Raw genomic sequence first — 20,413 nt, 5'->3', positions numbered from 1 at the left:
TCTCAACTCGCGCTCCAGCAAGTCTGCGAAAAAGAACGGAGGTAGGGGTTGATGAGGAATGAGGAGAAGGTTGAAGCAAAAGTAGGGACCGGGCAACATTCGCTCCGGAGTGAAAAATACTCTGGCCCGAAAAGGGTGGCCCGTCACGTGATGGTCGCCATTCCATTGCCATCCACTTCCATTGGCGGATCACATCAGGCTGTCCCACTGCAATTACCCACCACGCGATCTGTATCCTTCTTGGGAGCTTCCAATCGTCGCCAAAAATACCTGAATTCGTGAGCAGTCGTCTTATTTTATCTACATGTGTTTGTCTATCCCTCCTCAGTGCTGCTTCCCGATGATTCTGTGGCCCCTTGCTTCATCCGATTCTGCTTCATCGCCCACCCAGTCAACTCCGGCCGCGCCGGGTCGATCCGCGGCGCGCTCATCTTATCGAGATAATCCTCGCCGTTAATCGCAGATTGAAGCTGCGGCAGGTCTTGCACATCCTGATGCATCATGTAATTGTCGTATATCTGCCATGATTCCTCGTTCTAGCCCATAAGTCAGTACCCCGTCTTCGCATTCATACTCAAAAAAGGAAGCTGCATACCTCGGCATCGACCCAGTCATAGCCCTTCCACTGTTCATCCTGCATCCTCTTCAAGAGGTCAAGATTCCCTGGCATCATGACATCCCTATCCTCCGCACCCTTGACCTTGACATCAACGGCTCTAGCCTCCGCCTCGGGTCGCTCTTCCTCGCCCTCTTTTCGACCCTTCCCAGGTCGTCCCTTCGGCATCTCATCCATCGCATCGAGATGATGAAGCTGAGGATGCAACTGTACAACCGCGCTAACCGGAGAAAGATGTAACTTATCTGTAGAAAAATCGCACCAGTTAGCCTCGTCAAAACGCGTAAAACAAAAACAAAAAAAATAGAGTATACATACCCCCCCGAAATGCAGCAAGCATATAAACCGGGTCCCCATCCTCAGGCGTCTTAATCCGTCCACCCAGAGTCTGCACCTTCAACAAGGGCGTCTGATCCCCAGACGCCATACCAACCATCCCTTCCTCCGCCTTCATATCCTCCGCCTTCGCTTTCCCCTGTCCCTGTCCGCCTCCCTGTCCACCACTAACGCTAAACCCGCCCGCCATGCCATACGCCCCGCCCTCGCGCGCATTTTTACTCTTCTTCAACGCATCCCCGTACTTGACACCCTTCCCGAGATCATAGTTCAGCCGCGTGTTGATGGGCACATCAACCTCGACCAGACCCGTATCGCGCTTCAAACGCAAAGACGTGGGTTTCTGCCCGTTTGTTTCGTCGTATGCGTGCCCGGCTGGTCGGTCCAGATATTGCAGGACGTACCGGCTGATGTCGGAGTTTGTTAGGAAAATATCATAGGAGGCGATTACGGGGTCTTCTTCTGAGGAGGTGGTGCCGGGCTCTGCTGTTGTTCGAGGTGGGTTTGGGTTGGAGGGGGGTGTTGCGGTTCGTGGCTGTGACATTTTTGGCGGTATGATGGAGGTGCAGTGGCACCTATGGCGGGAGAATTGTAGTTATTAGTTTGAACCTGAGTATACAAAGAAAGTTATAGGGGCGTCATTTCATTATCAAAGTCATTTGTGTAGAGTAGGAAGTCTGGTGCAAGCGAAATGGTCGTACTTTTTTTCCCGCTTGAATCATTGAAAAATGCACGGCAGAAAGATTTGAGCTTCGTACCGCCTTCTTCGATAGGCACTTATTACTGTCCGCCTACCGTAGTTGATTACTCATCCGTACAACGGAGCATGCATCCAGAAGGATGAGCATGCAGTTGGTCTTTAATTCGGTCTTTGATATTTTCTGACAAGGGTGTCCTAAGGGCTCCCCCCTTAAGTTATTCCCTGGCTTAATTACGAACTAACTGTATATTTGGAGATCCGTACTAGTACCATGGCTCGGAAATCTGTCGAATAGGGCGAGGGAAATATATTTTGGAACCGCGCTGCTCTCCAACACCCGTGAAATAATTGGGAAGTAGTTATCAGGATTGAACTAGGTCCTGACCCCCTGTCCCATGACCTCCGTGGCCATCTACGTAAGCAAAGACGCGCGTATAGACCGCGATGCTTGACTGATGGAGTACTACTTAACGTCACTTGCGAAAGCATGGAGCAAGTGGGATATTCTTAGCATGGAGAATACGAGAGCTGGAACGTGGAAATAGAGCTAACTTGGACAACTTACGCCAAGCGGAGCCCGTCTATTTCCTAGTAGAGCATTACTCCGTATATCAAGTAGTTGGCGTTGGCAACTAGAATACTTTCTATTCGCCAAAGGGAGAAACAAAGGTGGAAGATCCGTGGACCACTTCCCCCAAGAATATGCAGAATCCCCACTTCGTTTCAAATTGCAATTGGCGAGGCGAGCACTGCAGGTGGGATTGTGTCAGACTATTTTACACCAAAAGCTGGGAAAAATACGAGATATACTCCGTAAGCACCTCTGTCGGGAATACCGGATCACAATGGGTTGCCGCAACTATCCGGATCGAGAACACCATGCAGTGATTTGCTAAGTGAGGTGATCTGTTTCTGGTATTGTGGTAAAAGACTAGACTTTTCTAGGCAACAACCGGACAGTTTTAAATAACTGACTGGCCGAAATCTACTCTGGATTCACATTGATAGCAGTGTATATTCATTATCTCGCTCAAGTTAGGTAATTAAGCAGGGTGCTCGGTTTTATTACTCAGTGTGAGGATCTATTTTCACGGGATGTATGTACTAGCCTGGCTGGTGTAATGGTATTCCATGACCAGTTCACCCATCCAGGTTTTAGGGCTGGTTGCTTGGTTAATTCCGCTCAACCGCCCAGGCAGAAGTGGTTTAGGCAGTTAGAATCATTCCCACCACTGAAATTCGTGGGAGATTCCCCGAATGTTGGATTTCTATGAAGGGGCTGTTTGTCTCGTTCATGATCTTCTTGGATTGCCACCTCTGTCTCTGAGATGGAAGGGAAAGCAGGTAAGTAATATGTATTTGGACGTCCATATTCTGCGGGCGATGTACTATCAAGGCAGAACTGCTATTCCCGGCCTCTGGCATGGTTGTGATGACGATATCATGCAGGCTCATACGGCCCAGTGTGTAGTTATTCCTGTCGCTGCTGGTAGTGAGCAGAGGGTGAATATCGTGAAACATTGCTTCGAGTGGCCCTAGTAATGCTAATGGGGGTCATATCGTCATTACTACTTTACGAGCCCTTGCTTGTAACCAGGTATATCCCAAATTGTTCGTTGATTTCATATGTAGCTAATCAATAGCGAAAAGAACGACATTGGTTAAACACAGTTTGGTTTCCCTATCTTTCAAGAACAGATCAGGGAATATTTCATCAATTTCATCCTGAGTAAAGCAGGTAAAGGGCCTGCTATACACGCGCAAAATCTCCGCACCAGACCGCTTTCAGGTTGCAGGATTCGCTATTTATAAATGTTATAGTTAGCAAGGTCACTATAATAAGCTGCTCTATCCTGACGAACATACCGGGGGTGCAAATCTATCCCTTTAGAGAAGCATCAGCGCATTCATTGATTCCCCCAATGCCCGCGCAGTAGCCTGAGCAGCATTCAGAATTGGAAGTGCAACGTTCGTCGTCTATGGATCCCGATAGTTAGTGTACTATAAATGTTGCTCTATCCAGATAAACATACTGTCGGTACAGGCGTTGGCACCGGCGAAGAAAACGGCCAGCAAGGTAACCGTGAGGAACTTTAGAGTGAATTGCATGATGAGTGATGATTGGAAAGGTTCGCGGTAGTCTTCGTGGTGCGAGAGAGATGGATGATTGACTTGATCTTAGGATGTATACGTCTGATTTATACCTGACCCGAGCTGTGAAGGATTGGCCTAGTCTCCAAAGCCTGGTATGAGGCACTTGCTTCTGTTCTGGTATCATTGGATACTGGACCACGGCCCCCATACAGACCCATGGGGGCGAAGAGGACCGTCTGGGAGGTTAGCCGAGATAGACAGACCTGGAGTATCATTTCCACTGGTTAGTTGGCCTTGTGATGCAACAGATCTACAGTTGGCCTGCCAAGGAACTCCTGGCGGCCTTGGCAGATGCCAAGGGAGGAGGTATAGGTACTGGCTTACTCTCATCTGAACAGTCGATCAGATGTTATCCCGGGATTCGCTTTATTATACGAACTTCATGTTGGGTATATCGTCATAACATGTTCTCCAGTCTGCGCATCCAACTCATCAATGCTTCTCCAATTCTCGGTAGAATTTCCAGGTCTGGATCTGAGATGGAAGAATCAAGTAATGAGTTAATGACCCGTCGAGTTGTGCCTGTCTCATGTTCCCCCTCTCTTCCATCTCCGATTCCTGCAGCCGCCAAACTTCAATTAAACGAGAAGTGCTCATCAACAAGAATCTCTCATTCTTGGAGAATGCGAGTTGCCCAATATCTGGTGTTGGACTCGGACTAGATCGCTGTCTCACGATCTGTTGTTGATGTCTCAGGCATTAAGTCTACCCAGGTGGTCTAGATCGAGCCCAACTCATCCCATTCCTCCGTCGATAATGTCTTTACGCCCTCCACTCACTCCCCCTCTTCTCACCAGGCTTAAATACTGGTCTTCGCAGAAATGTCACAGTGGTTTCGAAGCCGCCCGCCACAGGGCCGCTGACCTGTATAGCTATAGCTAGACCATACTGTTGAGCTGTAACGGGTATAAGAACATGAATTAAATTAGATTTAATTGAGCCTATTCAGCAATTACACCTCGCGAATAACGACAAACTTGGGCCTCGAGACTGAAATAATAATCTTGAACTACTTTTACAGATAGTATATTTGTTATACAAATGTTCTAGAGACAGAGGGCATTCTAACATAAATCGTATTCAATAGGAGCAATTTTTAATAACCATGGTATATCCAAGCAAGTCAGATCAAACCAATAAGCAAACAGGGAATTTTGTAATCTAGAAAGCGGGAAAAAAAGGGGAAAAAAAGAAAAACCAGCATAACATGACAATCGTGACATATGCAATATAACAGAAATAGGACGTGGGCCGTGACCGCATTTCATTTTATCTATGTGCATCTGCAGTCGTCTACTCCTCTTCCTCGTCTTCCTCGGCAACCTAATTGGGATTATGTTAGCATATGGCCGATTCATTATATAGAGCCCCCGAGGGGTTGATGAGGAATAACTTACTCCTTCGTGGAAGTTGGTTCCATCGGTGGTTGCCTTGATGACACCAGCACGGATGAGCCAGTCACCGAATCGCTCGGGCTCCTCGCCGTCGGTGTTGCGTTCAAGAGCGTAGCGCTTCAGTAGCGGCTTCATAATGTCGAGGATCTCGTCCTCCTTGATGGAAGAGCGGTACAGCTTGTTCAGACGCTGTCCGTGGTAACCACCACCTAGGTACATGTTGTAGGCGCCATAAGCCTTACCGACGAAAGCGACCTCGGCGAGCCAGGGGCGGGCGCAACCGTTGGGGCAACCAGTCATACGCATGACGATGCTGTCGCGTGCAAGGCCGGCCTCCTCGAGGGTTGATTCGAGCTTCGAGATCAGGACGGGCAGGTAGCGCTCGGATTCGGCCATGGCAAGACCGCAGGTGGGGAAGGCAACACAGGCGGACGATGACAGACGGAGACCGCTGAAGGAGGTGTTATCGAGCTTGTACTTGGCCATAAGTTCCTTGATAGTGGGGAGATCTTCGTCCTTAACGTTGGAAAGGATCAAGTGCTGGTTACCGGTGAGGCGGAACTCGCCCTTGTCGAGTTCTGCAAGCTCGCGGAGACCGGTGCGCATGCGGAACTCGGAAGTGTCCTCGATACGGCCGTTCTCGATGAAGAAGGTGAAGTGGTTGAGACCCTTTTCATCCTTCTGCCAGCCGAAGGTATCAATGTTGGAGGCGAACTTGAAAGGACGGGGCTCCTCGAAGCGCAGGTTGCCGGGAAGGAGAGCCTCGACCTTCTCCTTGTAGGCCTCGACGCCCATGTCGTCAATGGTGTACTTCAGACGGGCATGCTTACGGTTCTTACGGTCACCGTGGTCGCGTTGGACGAGCATAATCTTCTCACAAACAATGTGGGCTTGATCAGCTGGCACGTAACCAAACATGCGGCCGGTCTGGGGGTAAGTCTTCTTGTTGTTGTGAGTGCTGCCCATACCACCACCAGCAAGAATGTTGAAGCCCTCCAAGTGTCCGTCGGCGCCCTTGATGGCGATCAAACCGATATCGTGCGCGTAGACGTCGGTATCGTTGTGAGGGGGGATGGCGATAGTGATCTTGAACTTCCGAGGAAGGTACGTAGGTCCATACAAAGGCTCGTGGTCAACAACAGCATCACCGGCGACCTGGACCTTCTTGTCATCTTCGTCCTTGAGCCAAATCTCGTGGTACGCAGTTGTAGCAGGCAGAAGGTGGTCACTGATCTTCTTAGAGACAGCATGCACTTCGCGGTGGTAGTAAGAGAGTTCAGGAAGAGAACTGCACATGACGTTACGGTTGACATCACCGCAGGCGGCAATTGTGGTCATTAAAGCCTTATTGATAGCGCGCATCGCGCCACGGAGGTTGCGCTTGACAACACCGTGGAACTGGAAGGTCTGACGGGTGGTGAGCTTCATGGTCTCATTACCGTGAGCGCTGCTGATGGCGTCCATTTGCAGCCACTGAGATGGGGTAGCGACACCACCGGGAAGGCGGCAACGGATCATGAAGCTGTAGGCAGGCTCAAGACCCTGGGCCTTACGCTCATCACGGAGGTCACGGTCATCTTGCATGTAAGTACCATGGAACTTGGTGAGTTGCTGATCGCTGGCAGAGATAGCCGCGGTGCTCTCGTCAAGCAATCCCTCGGCAATCGTACCACGCAGGAAGTTGGACTGGATCTTAATGTCTTCGTTGGTGAGGGGAGCGGGCTCCTCAGGGAGACCCTCGACCTTGTCGACACCCAGAGCCTGCCAGAGGCGGGGCTCCCACTCGGAATAACCGGTCTGGAAAGCGTCGGGGTCCTGGTCATCACCAAGACCAATGTCCGCCAGTTTACGTCCACCGAGGAAGGCGATGCGAGCATCAAGATCCTTGGCCGGCTTGTTGTAGTAGATCTTGTCTTCCTTGCGGGGCCAGTAGTGGCTGTCACCAAGACCGAAAACGGAGTAGTTAATGGTAGATAGGTCGAGGTCACCAGAGTTCTTCACGAATTCCCACAGGACACGGCCGTTCTGGGGGAACTCTCCCTGACCAGCGGTACTGGAGATGAAGACAATGTTCTCCTCGGTCGAAAGGTCTTCGAGAGGGTAGTCTTCCATGGCCATGACAATGGTCTTGAGACCACGTGCACGGCCACGGTTTGCCAGGCGCTTCGCCAATGTCGCAGCATTACCGTTGTCGGAGGCGAACAGGATGGTCAGAGGAGCGCCGAAAAGACCCTCGAGCAGCTTCTCGTAGGAGTCCTTGGCCTTGCGCTTCTGGAGCGAGCGAACCTCAGTGCCGTAAGACTCGGAGAGGACAGAAGAATACTTGGGTTGACGGTTCATGAGTTGACTAAGCTGGTTGTCGCGGCGAAGGAACTCCTCAAGCTCACGCTTGACGCGCTCGGAGTCCAGGGCGAACTTGGGCTCACCCTGGTCCTCGTTGGCCGGGTTCCAGCGGTACAAGGGCCAGTAACCAAGGTCGACGGCCTTCTTGGTTTCCTGAAGGACAGTGAGGGCAGAGTCGTTTTCCTGGTTGTACGGGAGATAAGCGACAACGATGGAAGGACCCTTGAACTGCTCGGCCTCGGCCATAGCCTGGAGAACCTGAGTGTAGGAGCTGTACACAGCAACAGAGGCGACGTACGCGTTACCGAAGTTCATAGCGTACAGACCAATGTCCTTCTTTCTGCGAGTGGGATCAGCGGCAGCTCGCTCGGAGTAGGGCTGAGAGTCGATGACGAGCATGTTGACATCCGCTCCGGAAGCCAGCACGTGGTGAACACCAGAGTTTCCAAGATCGTAGGACCAGGCATCAGAGCCAATCAGCCATTGGGACTCGTCGTAGAAAAGCTTCTTGGACTCCAAGAGCTGTCTGGAGAGAGTAGAGCCATCGTTGCCGAGGCGGGAAATGACATCAGGAGCCAACTTGTTGGCCTTGCTAGCATCCGTAGCATTGATAGCCCAGTCTGCGAGCCATTTCTTGACAACTTCGGTGGCAAAGCTGTTGGACTTGGACGCATCCTCAACTTCACGGACGAAACGCTTGCGGTGTTCCTTTCTGGCGATCAATGAACCGAAACCGTATTCGGGGCTTGCTGCGATTGTAGAGGAAATGCCGGCGTTCTTTGAGCCCAGTTGGTTGGCAAGGTATAGCCGTTCACCGAAGAGCTGGTTCAGGATCTTCAGGTACGCGTTCTCAATACGGGGCTGCTCAAGAGGAGTCTGAAGCGTAGGGACATTAGAGCTGCCAATTTCAAGATTCTGAATAGGAGAATCAGAGCTCAAGTTTTGGACAATTCCACGAAGAGCCTGAGAGGCAGTCGAAGGCTCAACGTAGCCGAGTCTGTAGCCAACAATTTGGGGGCTACGTCCGCCAGCGGAGGCGGGTGTCAGACTGGACAGGAGGTCCATGAAGGAGGGACCCCATCTCGTAGTCTTACGGACTTGTTCCAGAACAGCAATCTTTTCAACTGACTGAGGAATTGACTGCGCAATCTCGGAGCCCACCCAAGGACGATAAAGGCGAGCAGTGATCAAACCGATGTTGGCGAGCTCAGCAGGGACATCCTCTTTTCCGAGAACATCGACAAACACACCGGTCGAGCCGAAGACAAAGATGGCTTCCTTGGCATCAGATGGGCCAGTGTACTCGATAGCGCGGTATTTGCGGCCGACGGTATCGGACAACACTTTCCAGATCTGGCTCGTCCACGCAAAGATATCAGCAGAATTCACAGGACGCACGGAGCCATCCACGGTGGTAGCAGCCGAGCTAGTTGCACGGCTGTCAACACTGCTATCACGAACTGAAGAGCCAACAGACGAGTTGGCAACGCTGCGGCTGGACGGGGTCTGGGAGGGTTGAGAAGGAGTCGCAGCCCCCTCAGCGGCGGCAGCCGGGGCTTCCACGGTCTCATCAGACACTGTGGCAATGCGACCATTGTCTGTGTAAAGAGTCTCCACACCATGTCCCTCAGAGTGTGAGACAGCACCGGCGCCCAGATCTAGAAGCGATTTCAAGGCATTTGCGTTCTCCTGCTCGATGGGCTCGTCGTTGGCCGAGTTGGCGGGATCGAAGAAGTGGATCACACCCTTACCGGACTTGCGAGCCAAAGCATGAGCAGTGAGCGCAATATCCTGGGCCTCCTGAAGGGTCTCGGAGTGCAGGAATGTGAAGCCGCATTGCCGAATTGAGCTGATTGCGGAGTAGTCTGGGAAGGGGTAGGGTTCCAAAGCGACGTGAATAACGACGGGGGAGTTCGCAAGGCGGTAGAGGTGAGGGATGGAGGTAAGAAGAACAGACGAGCTCGTCACAGCAGACACAAATTTGCCGGTCTTGAGAGGGTGGAAGGCAGAGAGGAGGGGGTCTTCATTGTATCGAACCGAGACAACCTGCAGCCATGATCAATAACCCATGGAATCCTAAGTTCCGAAATAACTAACCTCTGGTACACCTTCAGGAATGACGCTACGGGACCCGGTAGCCCTCAGGTTCTTCAAAGTCTGGGAGAACCAGGAATCACCCTGAAGTGATGGCTGGACGGAGAGGACGACCTCACTGGCCTGGTAGGCGATTCTCGCCACTATATCCAAATCAGCTAATTGAACTCATCTTCGAAAAACCACTGCCAGAATGGCGACCGTAGTTTCCAGGTAAAAAACATCGATAGAGGGGCTTTTACCGGCCTGGCCAGCAGTTGTAACAGGAGCCATATTGGCGATTGCTGGCTGTACTGCGGAGAGTCACAGAGAGTGGGATAGAGGGGAGGGTCGGAGGGGTTGGATATCACCGCATACGGTGATTCCGTGCAGAGAATCAGGGCAATGAAAGGAGTGATTGGGAGGAGGAAGGAGAAGAGGAGAGAAAAGGCGCCTGATATTTTAAAAGTAGTTATTTTTTTCCCCAAAGCTCGTCAACTCCAACTGCGGGCAACGATTCACTCGCTCCGCAGGGACATTTTTGAACGATTCTCCGCCGTCGGGATTTGATCAGCGAATCAATGATTGGTTTTCGATCACGACATCGATGCAAACAGGCTTTCGTCTTCGAGACAAACATACCTCTTCGGGCAAAGTGCGGGGTTCCCGTGACTTGGCTGTGAGCACATCAGCCGACGCAAGTCTGGTGACCGGACCTCAGTGGTCTTCTCCGAGCTTTAACCTTTTTTATCTGAGCAGCGCTAAGGGAGTAGGGCACAGATCTGGATATTTTTTCCGTACTACGTACATCGAGATACCAAAAACAATACACATTCTTATGTACGATACAAATTATTCATTGGCAATATGGCGCAATTATAAATCCTCTCCAACGCCGTAAAAGGAAAAGTCAACCCCATATCGATGTCATATCAATGTACAAATCCTATATGCTAGGACCTTGGGGGAAAGGGTTCACCCCCAGGCAACCAAATAGGGCTGCCGTGCTTCGGTTTAAAACGGAGCTACCACTCGTGCTCCAAATATCTTATGAACTTGAGACCCAACGCCTTCCCCTTCCCAAGAGTTGTGACCGTGGTGGACAGCAGACGGTACGGATCTGTCGAGGGTTCCTGCCACGTAGTCGACCGTCCGATTCCCAACCAGGCTATATATATCGTCACGGCATATAAAACCAAAATCGCAGACCAAGTATGCAGTGTATGTAGGTAGCAAGAAAATGCTAAATGCGACGAGCAAGTGAAGTTTCAGGTCGCCGGTGCGCGTTCTGTCCAAAGGGAGAAAGAATTTGTTTCCTATGGCAGACGACTACCGGATGATTGTATAGCGAATTACCTTTCATCCCAATCTTGCACCTTGACGGTCAATCTCGGGCCGGGGGTCAGCTCACGTGCCGGTTGCTGTAAAGCTGCCGCTTGTACGGCGGCCTGCGAGGGCTGTGGTGGTCCAGTTCCGGATCGGCGACGTCTCTCCCGCTCAATGGGACCAGGAGGTCCTGCAGTGGGCTCTCCGCGAGTGTGAAATCGGTGACTCATATTGACCCAGGTCCCGTCATCCTCGTCACCAAGCCAGTAATTTCTTCCAACACTGATCATGAGACGCCCAAGTTTTCCCTGCCATCCTTGGCCATCGGGGCTATAGGGCGAGAACGGTTCGCGGTCGATGTCAGCAACGCTGGCCATGCTAGCGGCAGAGGTATTTCGGCTATGGGTCGGGAGTTGGGTGTGGCGAGGCATAGCAATGTATAATCGCAGAGCATGGCGGGCAAACGCGAGCATAACGAAGACGAAGTAAAGGCGAATACTCCAAAGCGCACAGATGAAGAGAATACTTTCGAAACTCTCTGGCTGAGTAACGGCATCGCCGAGTTGGTCCGCGCTCCTCTCACCCCTGGCAGCCGAGCGCGTCGTGGTGTCGTACTCAGAGCCGGTGAATCCCGCAGTTTGGCCCATGGTATCGCTTCCCGGGCCCGATGCCTTTGCGTTATCCGAGTCCGTGTGCTGACCGATAACCAAGAACCATGTCACACCAAAAGCGGCGGTGTAAGCAGCGTTGATCGCGCTGTCGATAACATACAGCCAGGCTAGCGCAAGACATTGTAAAGGAGACTGTTTTCGGATGTGTGGGAAGAGCAGTACTGTGATAGCGAGGGCGATCAAGGAATAAAGGTACATAGACAACTGAACGGGCGAGAGGTGGTATCCGGTAAGCAGGGCAAGCAAGCCATAAAGACCGCTAATTTTGTTGAGCAATAGCGAGAGAGTAATCAGCGAAGCGCCTGTCTGCAGGCTCATAACGTAGAGGAAGGTCTGTGGTTGCGAACACCCCGTCGCCGGGGTAATAATCTGTTAGCGATGGAGCTGGCTGACGGAGACTGAAGAAACACCAACATACCTCTGGCCGCGGGATGCGGAGGAAGCGAGTTGACAAACCCATCATGGATATCACCGCCGGGGATATCGACAGATGGGGTTTGAAGAAAAATCAAAGAAAAGGAGAGCGAGATGCAGGAGAGAAAGCTGGGAGGAAAACAGGCTGACCAGCGCTTGCAGGTTGCACAAGTTGTGGTTTGCGGTTTGCAGTTTGCACAAGGGGCGCGGCCTTCCGGTGGCTCCGATCCGGGCGATCGTTGCCCTTTTATTTCGTCACCACCTGCTCTCCTGCTGAAAAGAGGGTTGCTTGCACAGGCTCGTCTGCACTGGGAAAACTAGCGGGTGACCTGCTTTTCGTTGCCGTAATCGTAATTATGCCCCCTTATGCTTTGCTCGCCTCATTCCCCGTCGGAAAGCCGAACCTCGCCCATCGTATTCGTTTCCACAATCGGCAGCCGTCTGAAGTCATCACCTCACCACAGTGGGTCCTTTTCCCAAGCCACCTTTCAAAACAAATGGCCTCAGCAGTAAGCACTCCTGGACGAGAGCAGCCACCACTTCATGGTTCGACTAGATTATTTTAATTGCTTCAAGGGTTGGACCCTCTTCCATTGTACGTTTACTGTGCTTCGTATTAAAACATGGGCATTTAGTCAACCTCCCAAACTACGGACTAAAAATTGGAAACTTAATAGAAATCTACTTAGAAGGAGCAAAAGTTAGTCATGTCTTGAGACAATAGCATGATTTCGATTACTATCCCAGATTTAGGTTCACATTCAACTCCGGGCGGTACTGGTGTCCTGACGGGGGCGTAAAAACAAATACCAAACTACTAACGCCAGTTTAGTTTTCTTCCCATGGATATTGGTGCCAACGGGCTCCTCTAGAAAAGTTAAATATAGAGTTAAGTTAAATAAGGTGCTGTTGAAGACCATATATCATGATCGCCAAACGAATATTAATACAGGACTGTATTCAAATAACTGGAGCCTGCAAGCGCATCCTTCTAAAACAAGGGACCGCGGGTGCGTAAGCTGCTCCGTAGTAAATAAATTTAGAAATAGATCTACCGTTATTGAGAAAGGTGTTGCCTGTTTCTAGTTTCTACCCTTACGACCCCGTAGACATCGAGACTCGTCAAAAATTCAACAGACATGATACAAACGACGTCTTAAAAGTAAAACAACCAACCTACTAACAAACATAAGCCCAAGAAGGAAGAGATGCTGGATACAAGCAGAACGCCCTCCAAAAGCCTCAAATGGTGATAGCAAGAGCAAAAGCAGTCATCGAGAAACAGCATTGATCTAGACTCGCTAGTCAACTGATGAGCAAGGAAAATGTACATCTTAAGAACGGCAGATATTATAAACAATTTCAACCATGATCATTGAGATCCGAGCTGGTATGGTGCGGTGAGTCGTGATGTAACCACGGCGATAGGCACGCTCAGCAGGCGCATCCTTCGTTACTCGTCGTTTCTTTGGGCTGGATGTTAACGTCAATCACTGTAAAAAACGAGTCAGTATATGTTATGGGGATAGATAAAGACTGTAATGCGTTGGAACGAACTCTGGCTTTCTCCCCTGTTGGCTTCTCCATCCATGCCAGGCAGAGCTTGAGCTATCCGCCTAAACAGCTGCTTGACATTGTGGCCAACCTTCGCACTGGTCTCGATGAACATGAGACCGTTCTTCTTCGCCTCTTCTTCACCTTGCGCCGTTGTGACTTCACGCTTATCGCTCAAATCGGTCTTGTTGCCCACCAACACAATAATCACGTCGTTTCCGCGCTCGCCCCGCACATCATCAATCCATTTCCGGGTGTTCTGGAAGGATTTGGCATTTGAGATATCGTAAACCACGACTGCTACACTGGAGTCGCGAATGTAAGAAGGAATCAGAGATCGGAATCGTTCCTGGCCGGCCGTGTCCCAGAGTTGAAGTCGTACAGTTCGGTCTTCGAGGTACATTGTCTAACACCAAATGTCTCAGCATCTCGATCGGGACTTGAAACGAATACTGCCCACTGTCCTATAGTGTGGCGGGGTACGTTGCTCACCTTCGACAGGAAGTCAATTCCAATTGTCGCCTGGTATGTGTTGTCGAACGAGTCGTACATGAACCTAGTAATCAGAGACGTCTTGCCGACTATATGACGAGTATTAGGAATGCGCCAGGGTTATGAAACTTGAAGGGGGCGTGTCCGTACCGCTTTGCTCGCCGAGGAAGACAAGCCTGGACTCAAGTCAGCATTATATCCAGATCCAAGCCAGTGCACTCTAATTGACGTACTTGAATTTCTTCAAAGGGTTCGAATACGACCCAACACCGGATGGAGAAGACATGGCGACCAAATGAAGAATGTAGAATCAGGGGAGATCGGGCGGCGGGAGGGGAGGAATAGGAGAAAGACGAATTAAAAGCGGCGTAAGGTCATGTAAATAGGAACAAATATGAAAAGGAAGAAGACTGGTTATACAAGGGCGCCTAGAAAAGGCTGCGACCAAACCAGCGACGTACGAGGAGGTCCGGGAGAGCGATTGAGGAGGGACTGAGGGAGCTTTAGTACATGGGAGTCTGGGGAACGGACAGGCCATCCAGCTTGATAGCGGCGGCCCGTGGTTCGCAGTCAGCGGTCACTGACCAGTGGCCAGCAGCCGCCGCGCGGATTAAATGCGGCCCGACCTCCACCTGCTGCGACTTGTTGCTTTCCTGCCAGCCCGGCGAAGAGAGACAAGAGCTCCGCCAAACAGCTATCCAGCCGCCGTACTCGTCTCACTCCTCGCACTCGAGACCTTGCTGCTTGTTTTGGGATCCTCCAGCTTCGCGGGTGTCTACCAGGTTGGGGGTCATCATGGGTCTCACTTATCCCGTCGGTTTGGCAACCGTGTCATTCCTGGTGATCGGAGGGTGTAAGTGGGCTGCTCGGGTTGATGAGGTCGCACGCGCTAATGTCTTCTGATAGATATGCTTTTCCATGGAGAGGGTGAAGCATTTAATGTATGACGCAGCTTTATCGATGCTATACCTCCAGTTCAGGGCTCCCGCTAACCCGGTCTAGGTTGGCCAATTTCTCGAATCCGTGTCTCCGTACGTTTGGGCGACTCTAGGCATTGCTTTTTGCATTGGGTTGTCGGTTGTGGGTGCAGCATGGTAGGTCATATTCTCACGATACGGATAGAGCTCAAAGCTTGTGTCGCTAACGGGGTCGTCTTCAGGGGTATCTTCCTCACGGGCTCATCGATTGTCGGCGGAGGTGTCAAGGCTCCGAGAATCCGAACGAAGAACTTGATTTCCATTATTTTCTGCGAAGTCGTCGCTATCTACGGTGTCATTATGGCTATTGTCTTTTCCTCGAAGCTCAACCTCGCGACCGGCGATGAAATCTATTCCCGCCAGAGTCACTATACCGGTTATGCGCTATTCTGGGGAGGAATCACTGTCGGTGCCTGCAACTTGATTTGCGGTATCTCTGTTGGTATCAACGGTAGCGGTGCGGCTCTTGCTGATGCTGCTGACCCAAGCTTGTTCGTACACCCGTCACCAATTTCTCCAGAAGCTAAGAACTAATGTCCATGTACAGGTTCGTCAAGATTCTTGTCGTCGAAATCTTCAGTTCAGTTTTGGGACTGTTCGGTCTTATTGTCGGACTATTGGTTCAGGGCAAGGCAGCCGATTTCGGAGCAGCGGCATAAGGCACTCTTTCTCTGCGAGAAGAGCCCATACTAGCAGGGCAGTCTCATTTGTACGACTTCTACTCATCTCATTTCTTGGCTTCAGTTTGTCCTCTTTTATATAGCGCATTGAGGCGTAAGGGTCCGATTCGGCTATTGAGTCTTTGTCTGGGTGAGTTTCATGGATAGGTAATCACTTGGTTTTGCCGCGACGACGACGAGCCGGATGGACGGGGTGTACAGTACAGGCGCCGGAAATAATGGACGTTTCCATCTATACCATAGACTGAATGAAAATTCTCACATATGAACTCCTTCTAGTACCTCTATCCAACACCACGTTCAAAATTCTATAACACGCCCGTCGCAGGCCTTTTCTTGACGAAGATCACCTCGGCAGTTGTACAAACCTCCCCCTGCTCATCCCTAATAACGGCCTCAACAAACACCTTCCTCCCCTCCACCTTTTCCAACTTCGCCGTTGCAACAATTACCGATGCTCCCGTTCCCAGTTCCTTCTCTGCATCCATTTCCCCGGTATCACCGCCACCGCCACCACCTATAGTACTACTCCCACTCCCACTCCCACCAGGACTAGTAGTAGTAGTCCCCCCAACAAAAACCGGCCTCTTATACCCCGTCTCCAACTTCACCGTAAACATCCCAAGCCCATCATCCAACCCGGTAGCCGAGATCAAATTCCCAGTGACCTCGTCCATCACCGTCGCCAGGAACCCGCCGTGCGCGATGCCGTTCTGTCCCGTGACGCCGCGCCCGCAATGGATGAGCAGGTGGCCTTCTGGGCTTGGGGCAGTGCGGTAAAGGAAGTGTGTGGCCAGCACGGCAGAGGAGGTGCGCGCAGTGATTCGGAAGAAAGGATCGACGAAGCGGGATGCAGAGGATTGGGGGAGGGATTCGTAGCTGGGGTCGGTGAGGAGGGTGGATGTTAGGGGTGTTGTGTGGAAGATTGGGGGGATTGGGGGTGGCATCTTCAATTGTTGGTCGTTGTGAATGGATATGGTGGTGGTGGTTTAGATGTTGTTATTGTTGGTTGCGGTTTTGTATGCGCAGTTGTATATAATGCGGGGAGGATTAAAATATGCAGTATAGGAAGGGATTGGAAATGATTTGGCTGATCATTTAATAGACGGGTAGATCCAGTTGAATCATGCATAGACTATCTAGCATACTGCCCTTGGTATGCCAGGAGAATTGTAAGAGATATGGCTTGTTGATTTCCCCTCGTCCTGGCGCTGTCTATACCGACGGGAGCCGGTCTTTAGCCGAGGCATCTCAATATGCACAAAATATGGCTGAACTGGCATAACTAGGAGTGTCGAAGAGTAATTAAATCCACATCTAATATCAGCATTCATGGCAGTAGAACGGTTTTTTTGCTTCCCAGTGCCCCTTGGAGATAGGTACTTTTTTCTTTTCTTCTTTTTTTTTGCCCAGACAGCGGAGAGTCATTTACGAGCATGTTTCATATCTATCGACGTATCTCTATCTTACCCAAAAGAAAAGATAAAACTAAATCAAACGAAATCATACAGAAACGTCCACTATATCAGCCCTTATGATATTTCCATCCTTTCCTCTTCTCCGCCCTCAGCGCCGGCAAGACAGCATCACGACTCTGCTTACGGGCAATCTCAATAACCAGGAACCGCACAAAGTCCGTCAGTGTCCAGTAACTGCTGTGCGCGCTCAGCATGTTAAGGTACTGGATATTGAGTGCTCCGCCGCCGCCAGACAGAAAATAGTCGACCTGTCCGTTGTCGTTTAGTAGGAGCATTCGCTTCTCAGCTATTTCCTCCCGGGTGAAATCATGCGTCTCCATCTCTACGTTAGACGGGAGTTTTGTGATGATGGATGGTCGCTCGGGGGCGGAGACAGCCGAAGCACTCCAACGGAAAGCACCGCCGAATGAGCGCCAGAAGGATGCCGTGGAGCTTGGGATAGCGGCCGGTTTGAGGGTGCTGGCCAAGTCGCTATCAACTGCAGCGTTGACTCGATATGCGATGGCTGGCCAGGTTAGTGAGAAAGAATAATTCGGTGCGGTGAGTGGACTTACGATCTGTGGTATGCATGATGTTGTAGAGATTGTCAACAGCCAAGCAGCCGTATGTGTCTACATCGCCTGCTACTCCATGAAGCCGGTCGTCTCCATTACTGCCTGGTTTACCACGTCCCCTTCGGGGCGAAAGGTTCGCTATGATTTATTAGCTCAGCGCATACCTACTTCTCGATGTACATCTCACCCTTGTTGATAAAGAGAAACAAGCCCACCGGACTTCCACAGATGAAGAGATTCTTCGTGTCAAACTCAAATATGTCCGGGCGGATACTTGTATTCGAAAAGTCAAAGTCTGGGATTTTCGTCGGTTGGTGACTGAGGACATCTACTGCCATTGCGCTTCCGAGTGAGTGTGCAACTAGATGGACGCGGCCGTGCTGCTGAAACCCGGGGTTGTTCTGGCACCAGAGCCGGAAGACTCGGTTGGCTTCTTTGACGACCGCTTGTATCATCTTGGGTTTGTGATGTGACAGGTAATAGGGGATGTCAAGAATAACATCGCTGATCAAAGACCGGACAGCAGGTATTGTTTCTGGGGTGATGTCCCTCAACGTAAAATGATTAGTGGCCGGGTCGTCTGTCACTTGGGACTCAAGATTGGCGTCTTCTAAGGATAGGGTCGAGCGCCAGTTGATAGGTAGCACCATAATCCCACCATGGCCATCCCGCACATGCGGCCATACTTCTTCACTGTTGAGTTCCACATTGACTTGTCGCCGAAAGGCATTGATGGCGTGCGTGAAATGGAAACTCTCCATGCGCTCCGACAGTTTCTGTCCGATACCATGAATGACAAATACGAGATCGGTTGGCGTAGGTCTTGACTCTTCCATTGCACAGGCATAGCAGATCTCGCCGCCTCTGCCGGGTCGCATTGTTTTGGCCTGAGCTCCACGGAGGTAGTTCCGCACGTCCACGGGACTGGGCTTTGATGGGTGCAGATGCTCCCATGCGCGTCGACTGAAACCACGAACCACGGGTATACCGATCTGACGTCCTTTCCGCACGGCACTAAGGGGCCTCCTCCCTCTAGATACCGACGGTAGTAGACTGGGTCGAAGAATCTGCGCGTTCTTTCCATCCGCATAGATGACACTGGAGGTCATATAAGGCTTGACAGCCGCTGCATGCGCGGGTGAAGCACCAGAAGCCCAATTATCAACGTACTCCGATGATTCTGGGTCCTGATCCTCGACCTCTTGCGCTATAACGTCTGCGCCCGGTATTACATCGTCTTCTTTGGGCCATAACCGATGAACAATCTTCAACTCAGCGTCTGCTCCATTCTCCACACAGCTATTGAGTTCATCCTGCCACGTTTCGGTCCATGGCTTGAGATAAACGTAGCCGTCTTCCAGTTTATTGGCGAGCTCGGTTTCCACCGGTAGCATCGTATTTTTGTAAAACCATGTAGCGCGAAGAACATTGGATACATCATGAAGTGGGCTCCAATAAATCGGTTTCATCTACGGTATATAAGTAAGTATAGATACAATGCTAGAGTGGGGTATAGCACCTTCAGATTTGGCAGTTCGACGAGATGGAGTCGAGAAACGCCCACCGGAATCTTTGATTGAACATCTTCACCATCTTCTGTATCAGCATCAGTATTCTTGACGGTCTCGTCTTGCGACTGGTCTTGATAGGTGCTTGTTCTGAGCCCGGATGGTTTAGACGCAGTATAGCTATGACTGGTTGATTGACGCTCATGGATCTCCTGATTCCGGTCCGTGACCGGAACAGAATCGACAGATCGCGATAAAGGGCTGGACGGCTGAGTGACAGGAGCTCTTATGAAGGGCGACCCGCTAATGCTCACATCGCGAGAGTAATTACCGTAAGAACCTACGCTCCCCTCTTCTAGATGTGGATTGTCGTCCCTTGAATCGCTGGTTTTGCGGCGGACGCTCTTTGCGTTGACTGTCGGAGACATTTCTCTTTTGCGATAAAGCGAGTTGCCTATTGAAACGCCATCTCCAATACTTCCGTCGGGTATCGACTGTAGGCTCGACCGTTTAGATCCCCCATCCCGTTGTTCTGCCCCGCCAGTATCGCCATCGAGCCGGGAAGCTGGTCTCTGCGGTAGTTTCTGCGTATATGGGCCGGAAGATGTCACGGCGAGTTCACTTTCTTGGCTGCCTGTCAGGCCCGCTCTCCCACGGCTACCTGGGCGACCTCCCGTACGTCCAGTATCTCGCCCTGGGACGGCGATACCGGGATTTACTTCCGCACCGCTGGTGTCACGAGACTTCCGTTTCTCGGGCTTATTTTGCTTCTCCTCCCGTTTGATCGACAACCAAGCCTCTTCCAGCGCGATGTGGTCTCTGACTGAAAAGGGCTGCGGTGGTACCCTGTCGTCTAGCTGGGACTGGCCGCTCGGCGGAGGCGGTAGAGAGCTGAGGGGGTCGTCTATCGGAAGAGCGGAGACATAGAAAAACTGGGGTCGTGGTCGAGGCGGATGAGGCAGAGAGTGCCAGGCAGAGGGATTCGGGTCGTCATCGGCGAGCAGACAGGTCGTTCCGTAGGTGTGAAGAGGGCCGGTCATGACTGATGTTGGCGACTTCCACTAGATATCTACAACTGAGGCCTGTAGAGAAAAACAGTTAAAGCGAATCAGTCAGATAAGACACTCATTGTGGTGAGCAAAC

At 51.2% G+C, this 20,413-nt stretch overlaps 8 protein-coding genes across 8 annotated transcripts; 1 reads left to right on the top strand and 7 right to left on the bottom strand.

The window, feature by feature from the left end:
* Positions 1–314: 314 nt before the first annotated feature.
* On the bottom strand, positions 315–2,064 carry ASPSYDRAFT_58623 (uncharacterized protein; the record flags this gene model as incomplete). Its single annotated transcript, XM_040849563.1, has 4 exons — positions 315–536; positions 596–861; positions 935–1,487; positions 2,053–2,064. The coding sequence occupies 4 exons, from the start codon at positions 2,062–2,064 to the stop codon at positions 315–317; spliced, it is 1,053 nt and encodes a 350-aa protein (XP_040701888.1).
* Positions 2,065–3,246: 1,182 nt separating this feature from the next.
* ASPSYDRAFT_46073 (uncharacterized protein) lies at positions 3,247–4,005 on the bottom strand. Its single transcript, XM_040847152.1, has 3 exons — positions 3,686–4,005; positions 3,519–3,629; positions 3,247–3,454 (listed from the first exon to the last, which is right to left on the bottom strand). Exons 1-2 carry the CDS (start codon positions 3,759–3,761, stop codon positions 3,532–3,534), a joined length of 174 nt encoding a protein of 57 aa, XP_040701887.1. The 5' UTR covers positions 3,762–4,005; the 3' UTR covers positions 3,247–3,454; positions 3,519–3,531.
* Positions 4,006–4,892: 887 nt separating this feature from the next.
* On the bottom strand, positions 4,893–10,245 carry ASPSYDRAFT_46071 (sulfite reductase (NADPH) subunit beta). Its single transcript, XM_040847151.1, has 4 exons — positions 9,880–10,245; positions 9,641–9,780; positions 5,204–9,589; positions 4,893–5,129 (listed from the first exon to the last, which is right to left on the bottom strand). The coding sequence occupies exons 1-4, from the start codon at positions 9,908–9,910 to the stop codon at positions 5,100–5,102; spliced, it is 4,587 nt and encodes a 1,528-aa protein (XP_040701886.1). The 5' UTR covers positions 9,911–10,245; the 3' UTR covers positions 4,893–5,099.
* Positions 10,246–10,612: 367 nt separating this feature from the next.
* On the bottom strand, positions 10,613–12,323 carry ASPSYDRAFT_1026461 (inositol phosphorylceramide synthase regulatory subunit KEI1). Its single transcript, XM_040839769.1, has 2 exons — positions 12,032–12,323; positions 10,613–11,946 (listed from the first exon to the last, which is right to left on the bottom strand). Exons 1-2 carry the CDS (start codon positions 12,074–12,076, stop codon positions 10,969–10,971), a joined length of 1,023 nt encoding a protein of 340 aa, XP_040701885.1. The 5' UTR covers positions 12,077–12,323; the 3' UTR covers positions 10,613–10,968.
* Positions 12,324–13,065: 742 nt separating this feature from the next.
* ASPSYDRAFT_1178666 (Rab family GTPase YPT6) lies at positions 13,066–14,359 on the bottom strand (the record flags this gene model as incomplete). Its single annotated transcript, XM_040840332.1, has 5 exons — positions 13,066–13,520; positions 13,585–13,987; positions 14,074–14,162; positions 14,224–14,249; positions 14,307–14,359. 5 exons carry the CDS (start codon positions 14,357–14,359, stop codon positions 13,462–13,464), a joined length of 630 nt encoding a protein of 209 aa, XP_040701884.1. The 3' UTR covers positions 13,066–13,461.
* Positions 14,360–14,721: 362 nt separating this feature from the next.
* On the top strand, positions 14,722–16,022 carry ASPSYDRAFT_46068 (H(+)-transporting V0 sector ATPase subunit c''). The gene is made up of 5 exons (XM_040847150.1): positions 14,722–14,926; positions 14,980–15,014; positions 15,076–15,167; positions 15,233–15,541; positions 15,598–16,022. The coding sequence occupies exons 1-5, from the start codon at positions 14,869–14,871 to the stop codon at positions 15,707–15,709; spliced, it is 606 nt and encodes a 201-aa protein (XP_040701883.1). The 5' UTR covers positions 14,722–14,868; the 3' UTR covers positions 15,710–16,022.
* A 16-nt stretch (positions 16,023–16,038) lies between these two features.
* ASPSYDRAFT_90261 (PaaI family thioesterase) lies at positions 16,039–16,677 on the bottom strand (the record flags this gene model as incomplete). The annotated part of the gene is made up of 1 exon (XM_040852308.1): positions 16,039–16,677. One exon carries the CDS (start codon positions 16,675–16,677, stop codon positions 16,039–16,041), a length of 639 nt encoding a protein of 212 aa, XP_040701882.1.
* A 578-nt stretch (positions 16,678–17,255) lies between these two features.
* ASPSYDRAFT_90260 (DDHD family phospholipase) lies at positions 17,256–20,310 on the bottom strand (the record flags this gene model as incomplete). Its single annotated transcript, XM_040852307.1, has 4 exons — positions 17,256–17,713; positions 17,763–17,900; positions 17,950–19,231; positions 19,282–20,310. The coding sequence occupies 4 exons, from the start codon at positions 20,308–20,310 to the stop codon at positions 17,256–17,258; spliced, it is 2,907 nt and encodes a 968-aa protein (XP_040701881.1).
* Positions 20,311–20,413: the final 103 nt, after the last annotated feature.

Source organism: Aspergillus sydowii (assembly GCF_001890705.1).
Source record: "Aspergillus sydowii CBS 593.65 unplaced genomic scaffold ASPSYscaffold_6, whole genome shotgun sequence".
In the NCBI taxonomy this organism is placed as follows: domain Eukaryota; kingdom Fungi; phylum Ascomycota; class Eurotiomycetes; order Eurotiales; family Aspergillaceae; genus Aspergillus; species Aspergillus sydowii.
The sequence above is the reverse complement of the archived record's forward strand: the minus strand, read 5'-3'. Positions and strand labels throughout refer to the sequence as shown.

What these genes read in the sequence shown, in the direction of transcription:
- ASPSYDRAFT_46073 (XM_040847152.1), bottom strand. Translation starts at nt 3,761, where the DNA reads ATGCAATTCACTCTAAAGTTCCTCACGGTTACCTTGCTGGCCGTTTTC. An exon ending in TGCCAACGCCTGTACCGACA is followed by an intron (nt 3,630 to 3,685) that starts GTATGTTTATCT and finishes CGGGATCCATAG; the next exon opens with ACGACGAACGTTGCACTTCC.
- ASPSYDRAFT_46071 (XM_040847151.1), bottom strand. Translation starts at nt 9,910, where the DNA reads ATGGCTCCTGTTACAACTGCTGGCCAGGCCG. An exon ending in TTCCTGAAGGTGTACCAGAG is followed by an intron (nt 9,590 to 9,640) that starts GTTAGTTATTTC and finishes TCATGGCTGCAG; the next exon opens with GTTGTCTCGGTTCGATACAA. An exon ending in GAACCAACTTCCACGAAGGA is followed by an intron (nt 5,130 to 5,203) that starts GTAAGTTATTCC and finishes AATCCCAATTAG; the next exon opens with GTTGCCGAGGAAGACGAGGA.
- ASPSYDRAFT_1026461 (XM_040839769.1), bottom strand. Translation starts at nt 12,076, where the DNA reads ATGATGGGTTTGTCAACTCGCTTCCTCCGCATCCCGCGGCCAGAG. An exon ending in TCCGCATCCCGCGGCCAGAG is followed by an intron (nt 11,947 to 12,031) that starts GTATGTTGGTGT and finishes TCGCAACCACAG; the next exon opens with ACCTTCCTCTACGTTATGAG.
- ASPSYDRAFT_46068 (XM_040847150.1), top strand. Translation starts at nt 14,869, where the DNA reads ATGGGTCTCACTTATCCCGTCGGTTTGGCAACCGTGTCATTCCTGGTG. An exon ending in ATTCCTGGTGATCGGAGGGT is followed by an intron (nt 14,927 to 14,979) that starts GTAAGTGGGCTG and finishes GTCTTCTGATAG; the next exon opens with ATATGCTTTTCCATGGAGAG. An exon ending in GAGAGGGTGAAGCATTTAAT is followed by an intron (nt 15,015 to 15,075) that starts GTATGACGCAGC and finishes AACCCGGTCTAG; the next exon opens with GTTGGCCAATTTCTCGAATC.